The sequence below is a fragment of the Myxine glutinosa genome, chromosome 5 (genome assembly GCF_964187855.1).
Source record: "Myxine glutinosa chromosome 5, kmMyxGlut1.1, whole genome shotgun sequence".
NCBI lineage: Eukaryota > Metazoa > Chordata > Myxini > Myxiniformes > Myxinidae > Myxine > Myxine glutinosa.
The window spans coordinates 36,165,729-36,182,866 of NC_136265.1; the positions used below are offsets into that span (position 1 = coordinate 36,165,729).

At 48.7% G+C, this 17,138-nt stretch overlaps 1 protein-coding gene across 2 annotated transcripts in view; it reads left to right on the forward strand.

Annotated features, from left to right (window-relative positions):
• The window catches only part of LOC137427702 (divergent protein kinase domain 2A), a 46,394-nt gene extending 30,850 nt beyond the window's left edge, over positions 1–15,544 (forward strand). For both annotated transcript variants that reach the window (XM_068117379.2, XM_068117380.2), the window contains exons 4-5: positions 9,993–10,296; positions 13,158–15,544. In XM_068117379.2, coding sequence (XP_067973480.2) covers positions 9,993–10,296; positions 13,158–13,531 — 678 coding nt within the window. In that variant the 3' untranslated portion in view covers positions 13,532–15,544. The remainder of the gene's footprint in view (positions 1–9,992; positions 10,297–13,157) is intronic.
• Positions 15,545–17,138: the final 1,594 nt, after the last annotated feature.

Below are 17,138 nucleotides of genomic sequence, written 5' to 3' on the forward strand. Positions count from 1 at the left end.
CTTCAAATACCTAAAATTAGAATCAGGTGCACCAGCTCAGGTGCAAATGATTAGAACATCGTTAGAGAGGATCTTGGAGGAACCAGTCTTATTTAAACCTCATACATTCAGTTTGGTTTGCTCTTTGTTGTTGAAGTGTGCGGCATCACCAGCCTAGATCAAAAGAGCTCTCTGAGGCCTTCAGAAGGAAGGTTATAGATGCCTACGAGTCTGGGAAGGGATTTAAAAAGATCTCCAAACAATTTGAAATCAATCATTCGACTGTCCGGAAGATCATCTACAAGTGAAGAAGATTCCAAACAACTGCCAACTTGTTCAGGCCAGGCCGCCCCAGCAAGTTCAGCCCGAGAGCAGACCGCAAGATGCTGCAATAAGTCTCTAAGAACCCCAGAATGTCATCACGGGACCTACAGGTAGCTCTTGCCACTGTTGATGTCAAAGTGCACGAGTCTACCATTAGAAAGAGGCTGCACAAATTTGATCTACATGGGAGGTGTGCCAGGAGGAAACCTTTGCTGTCCAGAAAGAACATCAGGGCAAGACTAAAGTTTGCCAATGAACACCGAGGCAAAGACCAGCACTTCTGGAACTATGTGCTCTGGACAGATGAGTCAAAGGGAGAGCGATTTGGCCACAGTACCAGAAGACATGTTTGGCGAAAACCAAAGACAGCATTTGACCACAAGAACCTGATACCAACTGTAAAGCATTGTGTTGGAAATATTATGGTTTGGGGCAGCTTTGCTGCATCAGGGCCTGGGCAGCTCACCATCATAGAATCCACTATGAATTCTTCATTGCACCAGAGGGTGCTTGAGGATAAGGTGAGGCCATCTGTCGGAAAGTTGAAGCTCAACCGGAGGTGGACCTTGCAACATGACAATGACCCTAAACATACCAGTAAATCTACCAAGGAATGGCTGAAAAGAAAGAAATGGAGGGTTCTGGAATGGCCAAGTCAAAGCCCGGATCTAAATCCCATCGAGATGTTTTGGGGGGATTTGAAACGAGCTGTGCATGCAAGAAACCCCTCAAACATCGCACAGCTGAAATAATTCTGAATGGAGGAGTGGGCAAAAATTTCTCCCATTCGATGTCAGAGACTGGTGGACAGTCATAAGAAACGCCTACTTGAGGTTGTTTCTGCCAAAGGGGGCAATACCACCTATTAGAGCCAAGGGTGTACTTACTTTTTCCACATGCGAAATTTGCATTTATGTCTATTTAAATTATACAATGGACTACAAAATGTAAATGTTTCATGATATTTGTTATATTATATCACCTTTATCTGTCAATATTGTTGAAATGAAGATCAAATAGCTGTATGTTGAAATATGTTGAAAAAGTCAAGACTTTACATGGGGTGTACTTACCTTTTCACGTGACTGTATATATTTATAGTTTGCAACTTTTTTTTGAAGTTTCCAGGTGCTGTTACTAGTGTTTAAACAGTTGGACTAAGTTAAAACAGTTGGGAATAACCCTTTTCAAAAAGAAGGGAAAAAAGACATATTAACATGTTTTTTTTTTTGGTCTTTTTTTTGTTGTATACAGAATCAAGGCTCGTGTAAGAGCTAACACATTGAACATGAAAACATGCAATGAAGGGAGCGGGAGACAAGAGGGGGAGAGAGGGAAGCACACAAGCGCAACAACAGAAGAGAACAAGGACGGCGGTAGATCTGTGGAAGGGGGAGGGTTGGGGAGGAGGGGGGGGGGGGTACATGGTATAAAGCAAAGGAACACTTCAAGGAACCCCAGGAAGAAGCTGGGGATTCAAAGATGCGGATGTGGGGTGTTTTTACGGGGGTAGAAAAGATCAAGGTTTTGGATGGGGGAAGATAAGAGATGGTGGTGAACAGCTGTTTTAACCCTTTCAGTACGGTTGACGTCCAGTGCCACAACCCGCGAAAAAGTTTTGTGTACAGATGACGTTACTACACGTCATCGACTATACCTATAAATAGATCGTCAGTACGTGGTTGCATTCCCGTACCAAAATGCCAAATTAATCCCGTACCGGGGGTATTTTTATCAAAAAAAAAAATCCCGTACTCAAAGGGTTAAAGACCTGGAGGGAGGAGTGGGATTGAAGAGAGTGTGGGAGTTTGTTCCACAGGCGGGAGAAAAGAAGAATGAAAGAGTGATGGTGAGGAGAAAGTCTTGATTTTGGCAGTTTAACCATAAGAGAGTTGCTGGCAGATCTTGTGCATCCTGCAGGAATATTTGGGTGACAGAGCACAGACAGAACAGGGGGAGCAAGGCCAGAGAGGAGTCAGTAGAAGACAAAGACCATCTACCTGCCTGCGGTGACAGAGAGAAAGGCCCTCAGAATCAGCGTCATCGCGGGAGATTCCAATGATTCTGAAAGCTTTGGTTTCAACTACGTGAAGCCGAGCTAGGTGTGAGGCAGGAGCACCAGACCAGAGGGGAGAGCAGTATTCCATTGAGCTGCGGATGAAAGCCTTGTACGTGGTGAGGAGCCCAGAAGTCTACAGAAAAGGCTCACACGACGAGGATGCCGAGTCGGCGACTGGCTTTGGAGGCCAGCTTGGAAATGTGATTTTCCCAGGAAATATCATGGCAGATAGTGAGACCCAAAAGCTTGAGTGACAGAACTTCTTCAAGAGGATTGTTCAGAAAGTACATGGGAGGGTTGCCCAGATGGTCTTTTCGGAGAGACAAAGTGAGAGTGCGAGATTTGTCAGGATTGAAAGACATGTTTGACCAGTTTGTGATTTTGTCCAGGTCTGCAAAGATTGAAGAGGCTGCTGCCTGCCGATCTGAGAGTTGGGATATGGAGCTGCAGAGGGTGGTCATCAGCAAAGAGATGGAGAGGATTTTCCAGAGAGTCGGAGAGATTATTAATGAACACCAGAAAAAGCACAGGGCACAGAACACTGCCTTGAGGAACTCCAACCTGAACAGGAAGGGGAGAAGAGAGAATTACATTCAGGGCCACATGTTGACTGCGACCAGAAAGGAAATCTGCAAGCCATGTGTGGAGGTTTCCATGGGTACCATATGAGGAGAGTTTGGTGAGCATGGCGGGGTGCCAGACCGTATCGAAACGACGTGATATGTCAAGGGAGACAACTCCGATTTCCTGTTTGGCATTGAGGACCTCCTTCCATTGCTGAGACAGCAGAAGCAGCATGTCCATAGTAGAATGACCTGGTCTGAATCCAAATTGATGATGAGAGATCAAGCCATTGGAGAAGAGGAAGGATTCGATGTCAGAATCGATGATCGATTCCATGACTTTGCTGATAATTGGGAGCAGGCTGATTGGTCTGTAGTTGCAAGGATCTGTTTTTGCACCTTTTTTGTGTAAAGCGGTAATGTTTGCTGATTTCCAAGATGCTGGCAGATGACCTTGAGCAAAAGAGAGGGTGAAGAGAACAGAGAGAGAGAGAGATCGAGCGGCAGAACAGGATTTTAGGACCCGTGGCTGATGCCGTCAGGTCCAGTTGCAGAATCAGAGTCTAGGTTTGACAGAAACTTCTCCATCTTGTCAGGAGAACAGGACACAGAGTCCAGGAGCAGCTGGGTTCGACTGGGTAAGGTGGGCACAGAGAGACATGTTGTTTGGGACACAATATTTTGAGGCAAACACAGAGTTGAGGCATTTGGCTTTGTCATGTGCGGTGTCGGCTGTGTAGCCATTTGAGGTAAGGGAGGGGGTGGAGGGGGAGCAAACACCAGAAACAGATTTGACCAGATGCCACCAGGATTTTGAGGAGGGAGACAGGTTTGAGAGTTCAGTCTTGAGAGTGGAGAGATCGTGCTTCCTGGCTCTCCTGAGGGTAGACTAGACACACACTTGTTCCGAGCTTTGTGAAAGGAACTGAGATTGCCTTCAGTTGGATTTGCCTTCCATGAGGCAAAGGCAAGTTGTTTCAGGGCAACTGCTTCACCACAAGATTCAATGTACCATGGACGAAAGGAAGGGTAAGACAACTGATGACGAGATGGGATAAATCTGTGCATGAGAGAGAGTAATTTACTTTGGAAGAATTCCCAGGATGAGTTTATGTCAGAGGCAGTAGAGATGGGAGACCAGTCCAGATGATTGATGGCTTCTTGAAGACCATGCCAGTCGGCCTGAGTGAAATGCCAGAGCTGAGGAGGCTCTCTGAGAATGGCCAGAGAGATGTCAACTTTAAGCACATGATCGGAAGAACCGATTGGAGCAGAAGAAGAGCAGCAGACATTTGCAGGGAAGTTTGTCAAAACCAATGTTGTGGAAAACCAATCAGGTCCACACAACTTAGTCCAACTGGTGGTTTAATTCCATTAAGACCATGACATCATTCTGTAATACAGGAAATGCAATAGGAATAAGATTTGGCATCACATGGGTCCATCCATAACATTCAATGCAAGCAAGCTTAATATTCTATGCAGGCGTACCGTTAGCGAGTCTGCTAGATGTAACATGTCACAGGAGAAGTCTCGGAGCACCGTCCGCGGCGGGTCTTATAGCCGCGCCCGCCCTAGCGGTGTCAGTGAGCAGCGAGCATCACCCCGGGTTCAGTACGAATACGATTTCACTACATTCTCCCCCCCCCCCCCCCCCATTAGAATTATACTGCAGAACGGCTAGAAGCGAGCGAGCGTCAGCACGAACAGGGTGCGGAAGAGGGTATCAGTCGACCCAACCGTACCGGTCCGGGCGGCGGATTTCTCTGCCAGCACGCGTCCGAAATTCCCCGGGTACGGCATCACGTATCCCAGTGTCCCCGGCGTCGGAGGCACCACCAGGGTCAGGTGACGAAGGGGGTACCGCCAAGCCGTCGGGCCTGGGTAGACGCGGCGAGGGGAGGGTCGGTAGACTTTCGGCGATGGGAGCGTCGGGAGAGTCCATAGTCTCATAGATGGGTTCGATCGGTTCGTCCGATTCCCTACTCGGGTCAGCGATCACGCATGGGGCAAGATGACGTACGGAGACAGTAGTCTCACGTCCATCAGCCGTCATGACACGAGCATGCTCAGGATTAGCCTGGAGAATCTGCACTTTGTCCACTCGGGGGTCGTACTTGCTCTGGCGAACCGCCCGTTTAAGGTAGGCCGGCCCGGGCCCAGCGAGCCAACTGGGTAAAGACCGTATACACCCTGTGCTCCTGGGGTGGTGGAAAAGTCGCTCGTGGGGAGTTTGGTTGGTTGCCGTACACAGGAGAGCCCTGATCGAGTTCAACGCCGCAGGTAGCGACCAAGCCCATTTATCGAGGCCCCGGCCGAGGGTCCGGAGGTTGAGCATGACGGCCCTCCAGATAATCCCGTTGAAGCGTTCGATCTGCCCATTTGCCTGGGGTCTGTACGGCGTGGTGTAACTATAAGCGATGTTATTTTGGAGCAGATAGCCGCGCACCTCCTGAGACAAGAAGACCGCACCCCGGTCGGTATGCACATAGGCCGGGTACCCGAACATAGAGAACAAGTTCTGTAAGCATCGCTTCACCGTGGCAGCAGTCATGTCCACGCACGTATAAGCGAAGGGGAATCGCGAGTACTCATCGACGATAGTGAGCAGATAGCGAGAGCTACTCGACACCGGCAATGGGCCCTTGAAATCCATCGCCAAGCGTTCCCACGGCCTCGTAGCCCTAACCAGAGTCCCCATGGGTGGGTTATAGAAACGCGGTTTGATTTCCGCGCATATAGCACAGTCGCGACAGATACGGCGGATATCGTCAATCGAGTAAGGGAGATTGCCACGCCGCACAAAATGAGCGAGACGCGTTACGCCCGGATGGCCCGCAGTGGCATGCAGCACACGTAGGCCCTCCAAAGAGGTGATACCCGCGCATGTAGCCAGTCTTGATAAGGCGTCGGCAGCCCGGTTATCCTTCCCCGGGCGGTATTTGATGGTGTAACAGAAGTCGGCGAGTTCGATACGCCAGCGAGTGATTTTCTCATTCTTAATGCGCTGGGCGTGTAAGGTGTCGTACATGAACGCAACACTTTGCTGGTCCGTGATGATTTGGAAGCACCGCCCGAGTAAGTACGGGCGCCATCGCCGAATAGATTCGACGATCGCATACGCTTCCTTTTTGACAGACGAGTGTCTCCGCTCAGCGGAGGTAAGAGTCCGTGAAAATAAAGCCACCGGACGCCCTCCTTGGGAGAGGGTCGCCGCGATGGCCTGATCCGAGGCATCACTTTCGAGGACGAAAGATCCGCTCTCGTCGATCGTCGCCACGGTGGCACTGGCGATGTCGGCCTTAAGGCCTCCAAAGGCCGCCTACGCGGCCGGACGCAGTGGGAAGGTGTCGCAGGCCACAAGGGGGCGAAGTTTCGCAGAGAAATTTTGTACCCATTTGGAGTAATGGGCGAATAGCCCGAGGGCGCGCTTCAGGGACGCCCGATCGCAGGGAGGGGCCATGTTGAGCAAAGGTCGCAGACGCTCCTTATCCGGAGCGACAGAGCCATGGGTCACGGTGTACCCCAGAAGATCTATCTTGCGTAGAGAGTATTGACACTTATCCTCGTTCATGGTTAAGTGATACCTCTGCGCGACCTCGAGGAAGCGCTTCAGATTAGCATCATGGTGCCCTTGGTCATACCCACAAACCGTAAGATTGTCTAGGTAGACGAAAACATCGGTTAAGTGCTCCCTCGCAATGAGGTCATCCATGGCCCTCTGGAAACAGGGGACCCCGTTCGTTACCCCAAAAGGCAATCGAGTAAACTGGTACAGCCGCTGCCCCGACTCAAAAGCGGTATAGATACGATCCGCCCTAGAGATGGGGATCTGATGGTACGCACTACGGAGATCGAGAGTGCTGTAGACCGAATACTGGGCCACCTGTCACACCAGCGCGTCCATCCCCGGAAGGGGGTAGGCATCCAGCTGTGTAAAGCGGTTAATCGTTTGGGAATAGTCGATTACCATGCGTCTGCGGTGGGCCTCGCTTCGCACCACCAAGACCTGGGCTCGCCACGGCGACCGGATAGGTTCTATGATACCGTCTTTCAAGAGCTGAGCCGTTTCGTCCACAATGAATTGCATGTCTGCGCGAGAGTAGCGCCGTGATTTTACCGCGACAGGGGTACAGTCGGAGGTTAGATTGGGGAACAGCGAAAGCGGCTGGATTTCCATTTTCGCTAGGGCACACACAGCAAGCGCGTCCGCCCCCACAACAAGCGTGTCAGGCCCACCAAACTCCATTTCCAGACGTCCATGCCGCTTAAGAAAATCGTGTCCTAACAGAATATCAGCACATAAAGCAGGTAAAACCATAAGGTGCACATCTGGAAAAACCCGTCCCTTTATCACGAGTTTCAATCGGCATTCCCCCTTCGTGCTGAGTCGAAGTCCCTGGGAAGCCATGAAGATCCGTCTCGTAGACCTCAAGACCTGCCAACCATGCCTGTGCACTAGTCGCTGGTCGATAAAACTATCCGTAGACCCTGTATCCACCAAGGCCCGCACACAATGGCCTTCGACCATGAGGGGAATAAGGGCTTGAGCCAGGCCGGACGAGCCTGCTGGGAGTGGGACTGAACCCCCCGAGTGGGTCGGACGAGCCTCGCGGGCGGATCCTATGCCAGCAGCAGTTTTGCAGTCGTTGCCGGAGTATTCGTTGTCCATGGGGAATCCGCTAAAGCCATCAGAGAGCTTTCCCATGCATTCCGGTGTTTCGCGATTCAAAATCTGACAATTTTGACGGGAAAAAGCCTCCGTAGTATTTGAAAGCGCCTTTTTACGGGTGAGGGCCACCGTAGTTGGTACCGAACCCATGTCGCCGCCAGTGGACGCGTTCGCTCATGAGCGTCACGACGAGAACGTACCGCTGGGGCTCGGCGAGGCTCCAAAGCCCCTCGCGTGGCCCGGAGTCTGGTCAAGGACGCATACGCCATGCCCGATTGAGGATGAGACTGTGGTGGCTGTCCGGTGATGCCCGCCAAGGTCGACTGAGCGCCCAGGGGCCCGCAGAGAGGGGCCCTGCCCTTCAAAGCCGGGTAAGGCGCCGGGTTCCGGGCTCGGCTCGTAGGCTCCGCAATGAGCCCATTCAAGGTCGCGCGCGGCCGCGAGCCGCGGGCGGTTTTCCGGCACACTTTCGCGTAATGCCCCTTTTGCGAGCACAAATGGCATATGGCGTCCCGAGCCGGACACACGGCCCGGGAATGACGTTGCCCCCCACAGAAATAGCAGGTGGCCCCGCGTAAGGCCTTGGGTCTGGCCGTTGCGGCAGCCATCAGGACTGGGTCCTCCTCCGGAGCATCCTGGAGTTCCGCGAGCAGGGCCGCTTCCTCGGCGGTAGCACTCTCCGGCCGTGCGTGTAGCGAAGTTCCCGCCAAGAGGCGCGTGCGATCATAGGTGTTCGATTGCAACCGCGCTTCGGTGTATACCTTTCCTTGCTCGAGTGCCGTAGCGAAGGTCAGGTCGGTCTTCTCCAGGAGTTTGAGCCTTAGGTCCTGGGAGGAGACCCCAGCGACATAGGCGTCTAAAAGAAGGTCATCTTGAGACTGCGCGTGAGTCCGTGGCTCCCTGGTGCTGTCCAGCAAGAGCTGCCGGAGCTCCTGGGCGTAGTGGTCCATCGGCTCGTTGGGTTGCTGACGTCGCGTTAGTAGCAAATACCGAGCATACACCGGGCTCTTTTCCTTTATGTACAACCGTTTGAGCTCCGCAATCGCGAGGTCGTACGTCACGCATTGTGCGATGGAATTGTACACCTTGTAGTCGATTTTCGAATGCAGCGTTGCTAGCTTCGCGGCTGCCATCGGCTCGGTCTCAGGCTCCGTGAAATGATGCTCCAACGTTTTGAGCCAGTGCTTCAGTTGCAATCCTCCATCCGAGGCTTGTGGGTCGGCACAGAATGTTGCAACCCCCAGCGTCTTGTTGCCCGCCATGTCGGTAGATCTTTAATGGAATTAAGTGTTGTGGAAAACCAATCAGGTCCACACAACTTAGTCCAACTGGTGGTTTAATTCCATTAAGACCATGACATCATTCTGTAATACAGGAAATGCAATAGGAATAAGATTTGGCATCACATGGGTCCATCCATAACATTCAATGCAAGCAAGCTTAATATTCTATGCAGGCGTACCGTTAGCGAGTCTGCTAGATGTAACATGTCACAGGAGAAGTCTCGGAGCACCGTCCGCGGCGGGTCTTATAGCCGCGCCCCCCTAGCGGTGTCAGTGAGCAGCGAGCATCACCCCGGGTTCAGTACGAATACGATTTCACTACAACCAAGTCTCGAAGAGAAGATGCTCCATTGACTGAGATCCGGGTCGGGAAATTGACAGATTGTGTCAGTCCCAGTGAGTCGCAGAAGTCCTTTGCTGAGGTGCCATGGCTGGTGAGAGAGGTACCCACACCCAGCCACCTGGCATGATGACAGTTGAAGTGACCACATATGAAGAAGAGAGAGTTGGGATGAGTGGATAGAAGTTGGTCCATGTTGTCGGACAGCGAGATGTAAATGTTGTCATCACTGTTTGGAGGACGGTACAGAACACATATGAACAAAAGGTGGGAGCAGAGGGGAGCCATAGCCAGAGGTACTCCTGAGGGTGTGGTGGGGAGGGCAGTGCAAGGAGAGTGAGGAAGAGAGTTTTTTTTAATAAAGATAGCAACCCCACCACCAGGACGAGGCTCAGGTCTATCATACCAGAGGAGGGAGTAACCAGGTAGAGATATTAAGGAATCAGAGACATCTTGAAGGTGGAAAGTTTCTTTAAGCAGATTACGTCCGTTTTGTCAGAAGCAACCTGTATGGAGAGATCAATCAGGTTTGAGCGAAGGACCAGGATGTTGGAGGTCCATACCATTAAGGAAGAGGGAGGTGGAGCATCGGGTACAGGACAGGGAAGGAGAGGGGTGGGGTAATTATATTCCTCATATTCCTCATATTGATAACATCTGAATTGTTATCGACCTCTGAATCGACCTCCGACTCGACCTCTGAATACCAGCAGTTGTTGTGGTGTTGTTCTTAATTGTAGTAGTATAGTACAGTAGTACATTTACACTGCAGGCCTTTCCCAAGTCAGAGGGCTGGCCTTTCCCACACTACCTCGGGGCCTGTGGCCGCTTCATTGCCGTGGTGAATGCTGGGCCTGGACTATGGTCGTTTGTCGGTGCACCTTGGAACCGGAGGGCTGCCCTTGCTCGGGACCTACTGAACCTTGCTGAGAAGCTCACCTGGAATGACTTGCATTTCTCACTCTATATGCTTGACGTCACCTTTGATAACTTCGCCGTAGACCCCATTGACGGGCGTCCTGTGCTCGTGGATGCGGAGAACGTGCTTGTGGTGGATCGAGAACAATTACGAGAAGGTGCGTGATGCCATGAATAAGAATTAGATAACCAGGTATATCTAGTCCAATGTGCAGCTACTCCAGAAATTTAACATGTTTGATTCTTCCTTTGATCAGAAATTTCAGAATTATTACCGACTTGAAGTGTATCGAGCCCCCCTGGGTCACCCTCTTGTTGACTGGATTTGCTTTGAGTAGGTTATATACTTATATTGGTTAAAATCAACAGCTCTACGAGATCTCGAGATCGAGATCTCAAAAAAAAAAAAAAAAACTCAATTTCCGGTATTTTTAGATGGTTTTTTTTTCAACCGAGAAAAAGATAAACCGATTTGAAGGTTTTCAAATCCAGTGACCAAAACCTTGAGCTCCACATATGGGGAGGTGAGGGGAGTATGAGGAAAAACCCTCATAATGGCAGCTAGAGATACATCAAAATCCTTCGAATCTCGGGGGCTTTTTTGAAAAATATTTAAAAAGACGAGGATAGAGTGGGGAAAGAAAGAGGGCGGGGGGGGGGGGGGGGGAGGGGGGAGATTTCTCTCTGAAGTTTGACCTCATGTTTTTTTTCCATGAACCAAACTTTAGTTAGCTAATTGGATGGAAATTAGTGGGCGATGAGGGTTGCATTGTAAAGAGTATGAAAAACTGAGTCCATTAAGCCTAATTTAGTTTTTACCTTTGTTTTTGAAATTTAGATTTCTAAGGGCTCATTTTAAATGTATTTGTTAATAACACTGGAAAGGGTAATGTGCAATTATTTTTAAATACAAGAAGGGAGGCTTGTTAAAGAGAATAATAATAGTGAGAAAATTGTCAACACAGAATGGGGCTAAAGAGAAAACACTAGGGACAATAATATCGGTTAAATTTGCCTGAAAGTTTTGAATTTTTACAAGTACTTGTAAATACATGCCTGTAAATACAAAAACAATTAGCTAGCAGTGGCAGTAGCTATAACACACACACACACACACACACACACACACACACACACACACACACACACACACACACACAGACACACACAATATGGCCAAACATATGTGGACACCCAAACATCACACCCGTATGTGCTCGTCAAATATCTCATTCCAAAATCATGGGCATTAATATGGAGTTGGCCCCCCCCATTGCTGCCATATCAGTCTCCACTCTTCTGGGAAGGTTTTCCACTAGATGTTGGAACATTGCTGCGGGGATTTGCTTCCATTCAGCCACAAGAGCATTAGTGAGGTCGGGCACTGATGTTGGGCGATTAGGCCTGGCTCGCAGCGGGCATTCCAATTCATCCTAAAGGTGTTCGATGGGGTTGAGATCAGGGCTCTGTGCAGGCCAGTCAAGTTCTTCCACACCGATCTCGACAAACCATTTCTGTATGCACTTCACTTTGTGCACAGGGGCATTGTCATGCTAAAACAGAAAAGGGCCTTCCCCAAACTGTTGCCACAAAGTTGGGAGCACACAATCGTCTATAATGTCATTGTATGCTGTAGCATTAAGATTTCCCTTCACTGAAACTAAGGGGCCAAGCCCGAACCATGAAAAACAGCCCCAGACCATTATTCCTCCTCCACCAAACTTTACAGTTGGCACGATGCATTCGGGCAGGTAGCATTCTCCTGGCATCCGCCAAACCCAGATTCGTCCATCGGACTGCCAGATGGTGAAGTGTGATTCATCACTCCAGAGAACGCGTTTCCATTGCTCCAAGAGTCCGATGGTGGCGAGCTTTACACCACTACAGCCGACGCTTGGCATTGCGCATGGTGATCTAGTCTTGTGTACGGCTGCTCAGCCATGGAAACCCATTTCATGAAGCTCCCGACGAACAGTTGTTGTGCTGATGTTGCTTCCAGAGGCAGTTTGGAACTCGGTAGAGAGTGTTGCGACAGAGGACAGACTATTTTTACACGTTACACGCTTCAGCACTCGACAGTCCCGTTCTGTGAGCTTGTGTGGCCTACCACTTCGTGGCTGAGCTGTTGTTGCTCCTAGACGTTTCCACTTCACAATAACAGCACCTACAGTTTACCGGGGCAGCTCTAGCAGGGCAGAAATGTGATGAACTGACTTGTTGGAAAGGTAGCATCCTATGACGGTGCCACGTTGAAAGTCACTGAGCTCTTCAGTACGGCCCATTCTACTGCTAATGTTTGTCTACGGAGGATGTATGGCTGGGTGCTTGATTATATATACTTGTCAGCAATGGGTGTGGCTGAAACAGCCAAATCCACGAATTAGAAAGGGTGTCCGCATATTTCTGGCCATGTAGTGTACGTGTATAAATATATATATCATCGTTATTAGCATTGTTAAAAATCATGAAGGTTTGGATGGAACACACCATCTACGAACCTTCAGCCTTTCACGGGCCATCAAGAGTTTTTGTGGTTTGGACTGCAGCATATCAACTCTTTGAACGAGTTAAACAGGAAGTTTTCCAACTGTTTCGTTGTTCACAGGCACACCAATTTCTCGCATGTACGCTTACAAGTCCTCTTGTTCTAATATTTTAATTACACAATCCTTATCTGGGAGGCAAGAAATATTTCTAGGCCGCCCCGATTTACTTCGTTACTGGGGGGTTTCTGTGAATGCGTGCCGAGCAATCTTTGGTGGATTACGTCCTTTTGAAAGTTCCGTGTTGTCATAGTATTTGCTACCGTGCACTACAATACACTTGTGAACAGTGAAGAGAAAGGCCATGACAGCAGTCAGGTTCAAAATTGAGGAAATATACAAAATGTTTTGTGGAAGAGCATTACGATAAAAATGATCTCAAATTGTTAATCTACATACCTTCTTTTGACGGTTTGTAAAAATGTGCAAATGTACGAACTATTCTTCTCATCCCCACCTTCTCTACTTCTCCCTAGCCAAGCCTGAGGGATGGAACGAATGGTACGAGAGCGACTCGGATAGTGAAAAAGATGTCTCCTGCGAGGCCTGCCTCACATACTCGTACACATCATTGTGCAATCGCCTCTACCACGATCACAACTTCTACGCGATCTGCCGCAACTTGCTGGGTGTGAAGGCGACGTGGCGTGGTTGGCAGGGTGGTCTTCTACAGGGTGCACCACCTTATATCACCGCCGACGGGCGCTTGATCACTTTGTTGCAGCAATGTGAGCAACCGACAGACAGATTTAAGGTACCGCTGAAGGTCAAACCAAAGATTGGTGCTCGAGTACATGCAGCAAGAGAACTCAAAATAATGTTGGATGGGATACTTAAAGGCCCTCAATAGTGATGTCCAAGATTTCCTTACATCTTTCATCTGACATGAGGCTGATCTGACAAAGAGTGAGAATAACGGAGGAAATGCGGTCACCTGCATGTATGAGGGTTAGGTTTGGTTTGGTTAGTCGGGGTAGAAAGGGCCAAGGGTAGAGATAGGGGATGACATGAGATCTGGTGCATCGCCTGCTTGAATCCCTGGAGGCAAGATTGTGATCAAACGATCTCCGGAAGGCAACACCACAAATGGGATTTATTTTCAGGAGCAAAAACATGCGGGTGGGCAGTATGCCTGGATTTTAGATGTTTAACCAGGAAGGGGTTACTGGAAAGTGCATTCCCGAGTAGTTGGGAGCACCAGAGGGTTAAGAGAGCAGACGGATCTAGAGAGGAGAGGCAGTGAAAAGAACCAGAGGGGTGGCCGCCCTGTCTGCAGCATTGTGCTTCTGCCTCAGAAGTCAATAATATTGAGAGCGTTAGATACCACAGAATCCAGGAGACAGATGGTGATGCTCAGGCCCAAGCCACAGGGAGACCGGTACCCCCATTGAGCTATGGACAAAGGCCTTGTTGTGGGTTGTCAGCAACTCCGAATTATCAAGGAATTATGAGAAGATTCCGGGTCTGCGGCTGGGTTTGGAGGGAAGCTTTGCGATATGTTCAACCCAGAAGAAGTCGTGTTGTGAGATGTTGTGTTGTGAGAAGAGACTGAACCTCTTCCATTGGTCGACTATGGAAATAGAAAGGTGGGTTAGTTTGATGATCCTTCTGGGGTGAGACAGCGACGGGGTGGGACAATGAGATTTTCCAGGAATTAAGTACAGGCAGCCCCGACTTACGAACAGGTTACATTCTGGAATTCTGTTCGTAAGTCGAATTGTTCGTAACTTGAAAATTGCCTTCCTTCCCCTCCCCATAAACAGAAAGAGGAGGAAACAACCAAGAGCAGGGAAGAGTGACAAAATAAAGTGGAGGGTGACATGGAGAAAATAGGGATGTGGGCCGAGATTCAAACCCAGGCTATTCACAGCTTCGAGGAGAGTGTGAGACGGGATGTCCAGTGCAAAAGTCACTCAGTGCGAACCTAAAATGGCAACTGATGCTACTGGGGAACGGATGGCTACATCTGCCTGTATTTTGCTGCACCTGCCAAGAGCATGGCTTTTAATCATCTCCAACTTTGCTGAAAGGAATTTCCTGCTTATCCTTCACTATGGTCTCGATCGTTGAATGATTGAGGTCAAAAGATCTATGATATCCTCAGGTGTTTGTGTAATTTAAGGCATCTAACTGCCTGTTCATGTTCCATTCCTCAAGCCCGAATCAAATCAATTCCAGATAAACTGAGTGTGATGCAGCTGCTGTGTGATTGTCAGGGGAATAGGGACAACGTGGAGTCGTCTCCAAAAAGGAACAGTTTTCCAGAGCACCAGAGTTAATTGATTTGTGCAAATGAAGAAAAGAGTAGGCCAAAGATGCTGCATTTGGTGCACTGCAACCTTTACTGGGAGAGGAGATTATAGTGTTCCGTTGATAGGAACACAATGACTGCACAGGTGGAGGAAGACCCAGGTAAGAAGGTGGCCTTGAATACAGCAGCCAATGAGCTCAGGAAGCAGAGCAGGGTACCAGACTATACTCCCGATATATGTCCAAGGAGACGGGTCCTGGCCTCATTTTAGGTTTGGGGCCTCTGACCATTACTGAGAAAGGAGAGCCATACATCCATAGAGCGATTGGGACATGATCAAAACTGGTGGTCAGAGATCAGGCTGCTATAAACGAGGAAAGGTGCAAGTGATGATGGGTTCTCCAACTAAGTCTATAGGGAAGTAAGCTTCCTGATCTATATTTGAAAAGATCTGTTTGTGCACCCTTCCTGGGAATGAGAGTGCTTAGCAGACTTTCCATAGCTATCGGGTGTCCCTCGTGAGGAGAAGGGATAGATAGGAGCTAATGCCGATGAATAACTGAGACTTCACAATCTTCAAAACATTTTGTATAAATAAATAAATTAACCCTCCCCTTCCCACTTTCAGATTCTTATTTTTTCATTCGCACGACATTTGCTCCATTTCCTTATTTTGGCTCCTTAAGATTCCTTTTCTGAATGGAACTTTCTAGATGGACAATGAAATTAAAAGGCACCAATAATCTGAGCTCTGGTCCCTATCAGAATGTGGGTTGTTCCAACCTCCCTGCACACTCAAACTCAGGTTCTAAGTTTTCAGCTCAACTCTTCATTGCGTCAAATGTCATGTGATGCTCTCATCGCTCCCTCCATTCCCATCTCCCTCCTCATCGACTTCTTCATACATTGTGCTTGGGGCTCTGCCTTTGTATCGACGACATCCAAGACCCAATCCCTTCTAATTTGCATCTGTTTGCTGACGAAGGCATCATCTATTATGAGATTTTTGAAATATCGACTTATTTCCTGGAAGTCCGAGCAATGTCCATGTGTTTTATACCTCTCCAACGCCCCCCCCCCCCCTCCTTCTTATGCCTCCTCCCCCTAAGCCCGCTCCCTCCCACAGATCTCCCGATGTCCCTGTTCTCTGCTGTTATACTTGTGTGCTTCCCTCTCTCTCCCCATCTTGTCCCCCGCTCCCCTTATTGTAGGTTTTGTGTCCGTTTATATTTTTATATTTATAATTTTTTGTGATTGATGTTAGCTCTCACACGAACCTCGATCTTGTATACTTGTAAAAAAAAATTGAAAAAAAAGAAAAAAGTAATGACCATCGCATACTTACTGTGTACACTCGCTGATTGGTCTACCAAGTGGTTGATGGCTTTTAAGACCCGATTTATTTGTTTATCGAGTTAAATCTCCAGTTAGCTACAGTTATAACTAGATGGTATTCATAGAATACTTACCCTGCGCAGTCAACTTGTTGCGAGCCAACTCTTCTGTTTTTGAACATTTTTTTTCTTTGATCCAATATGGCTGCCAGACCACGTGAGCGATGGCATCATAAATCTATATTCTCTAATATGATTGTTGCATATATCACGCTCAATACATTTCAAACTGATCAGACTAAGCGTTGTGCCTGTCGAATTATGACGTCATAATTATGGCGTAAGAATTATGGCGTATGACGTCATAACGATATTTTGGGTGGGTAATTCTGGGATCCCCTGGAGTAAAATAGGCTCTATTGTTTTTCCAATTTAAGCTTTGGCCTCCAGCATTTTCAGGTTTGGACTCCCGCATAACGTTATTTTCCCGGGTACCGCACAAACGGCTGCACGGTTGCACCGATCGGACTCGGTGACCTCGGACAAAGACCTTTTATAAGGACATGGGTTGAATCCCTGCTTGAGAATGCCAACCCCCTCCCCGCCATCACGGTCGTCTCTCCAACTCACAATCCCATGAGATATGCGGAAAGGACGACCCAAAACCAATTATCTTCTTTTTGATTCGTATATAAACATCATTAAAAGTACATAATGACCTCGGCTAAAGTTCAAACGACGTGGGTTTAATCTCTACATGAGAGAATTCCACATAGCTATTTGGGCGGTGTATAAGCTAACAGATCGCTGTCTCCATCGATCTTGCCAAGGCCGTATCACCTATCAGCTCAAAATCCTTTTAACTGTTGACT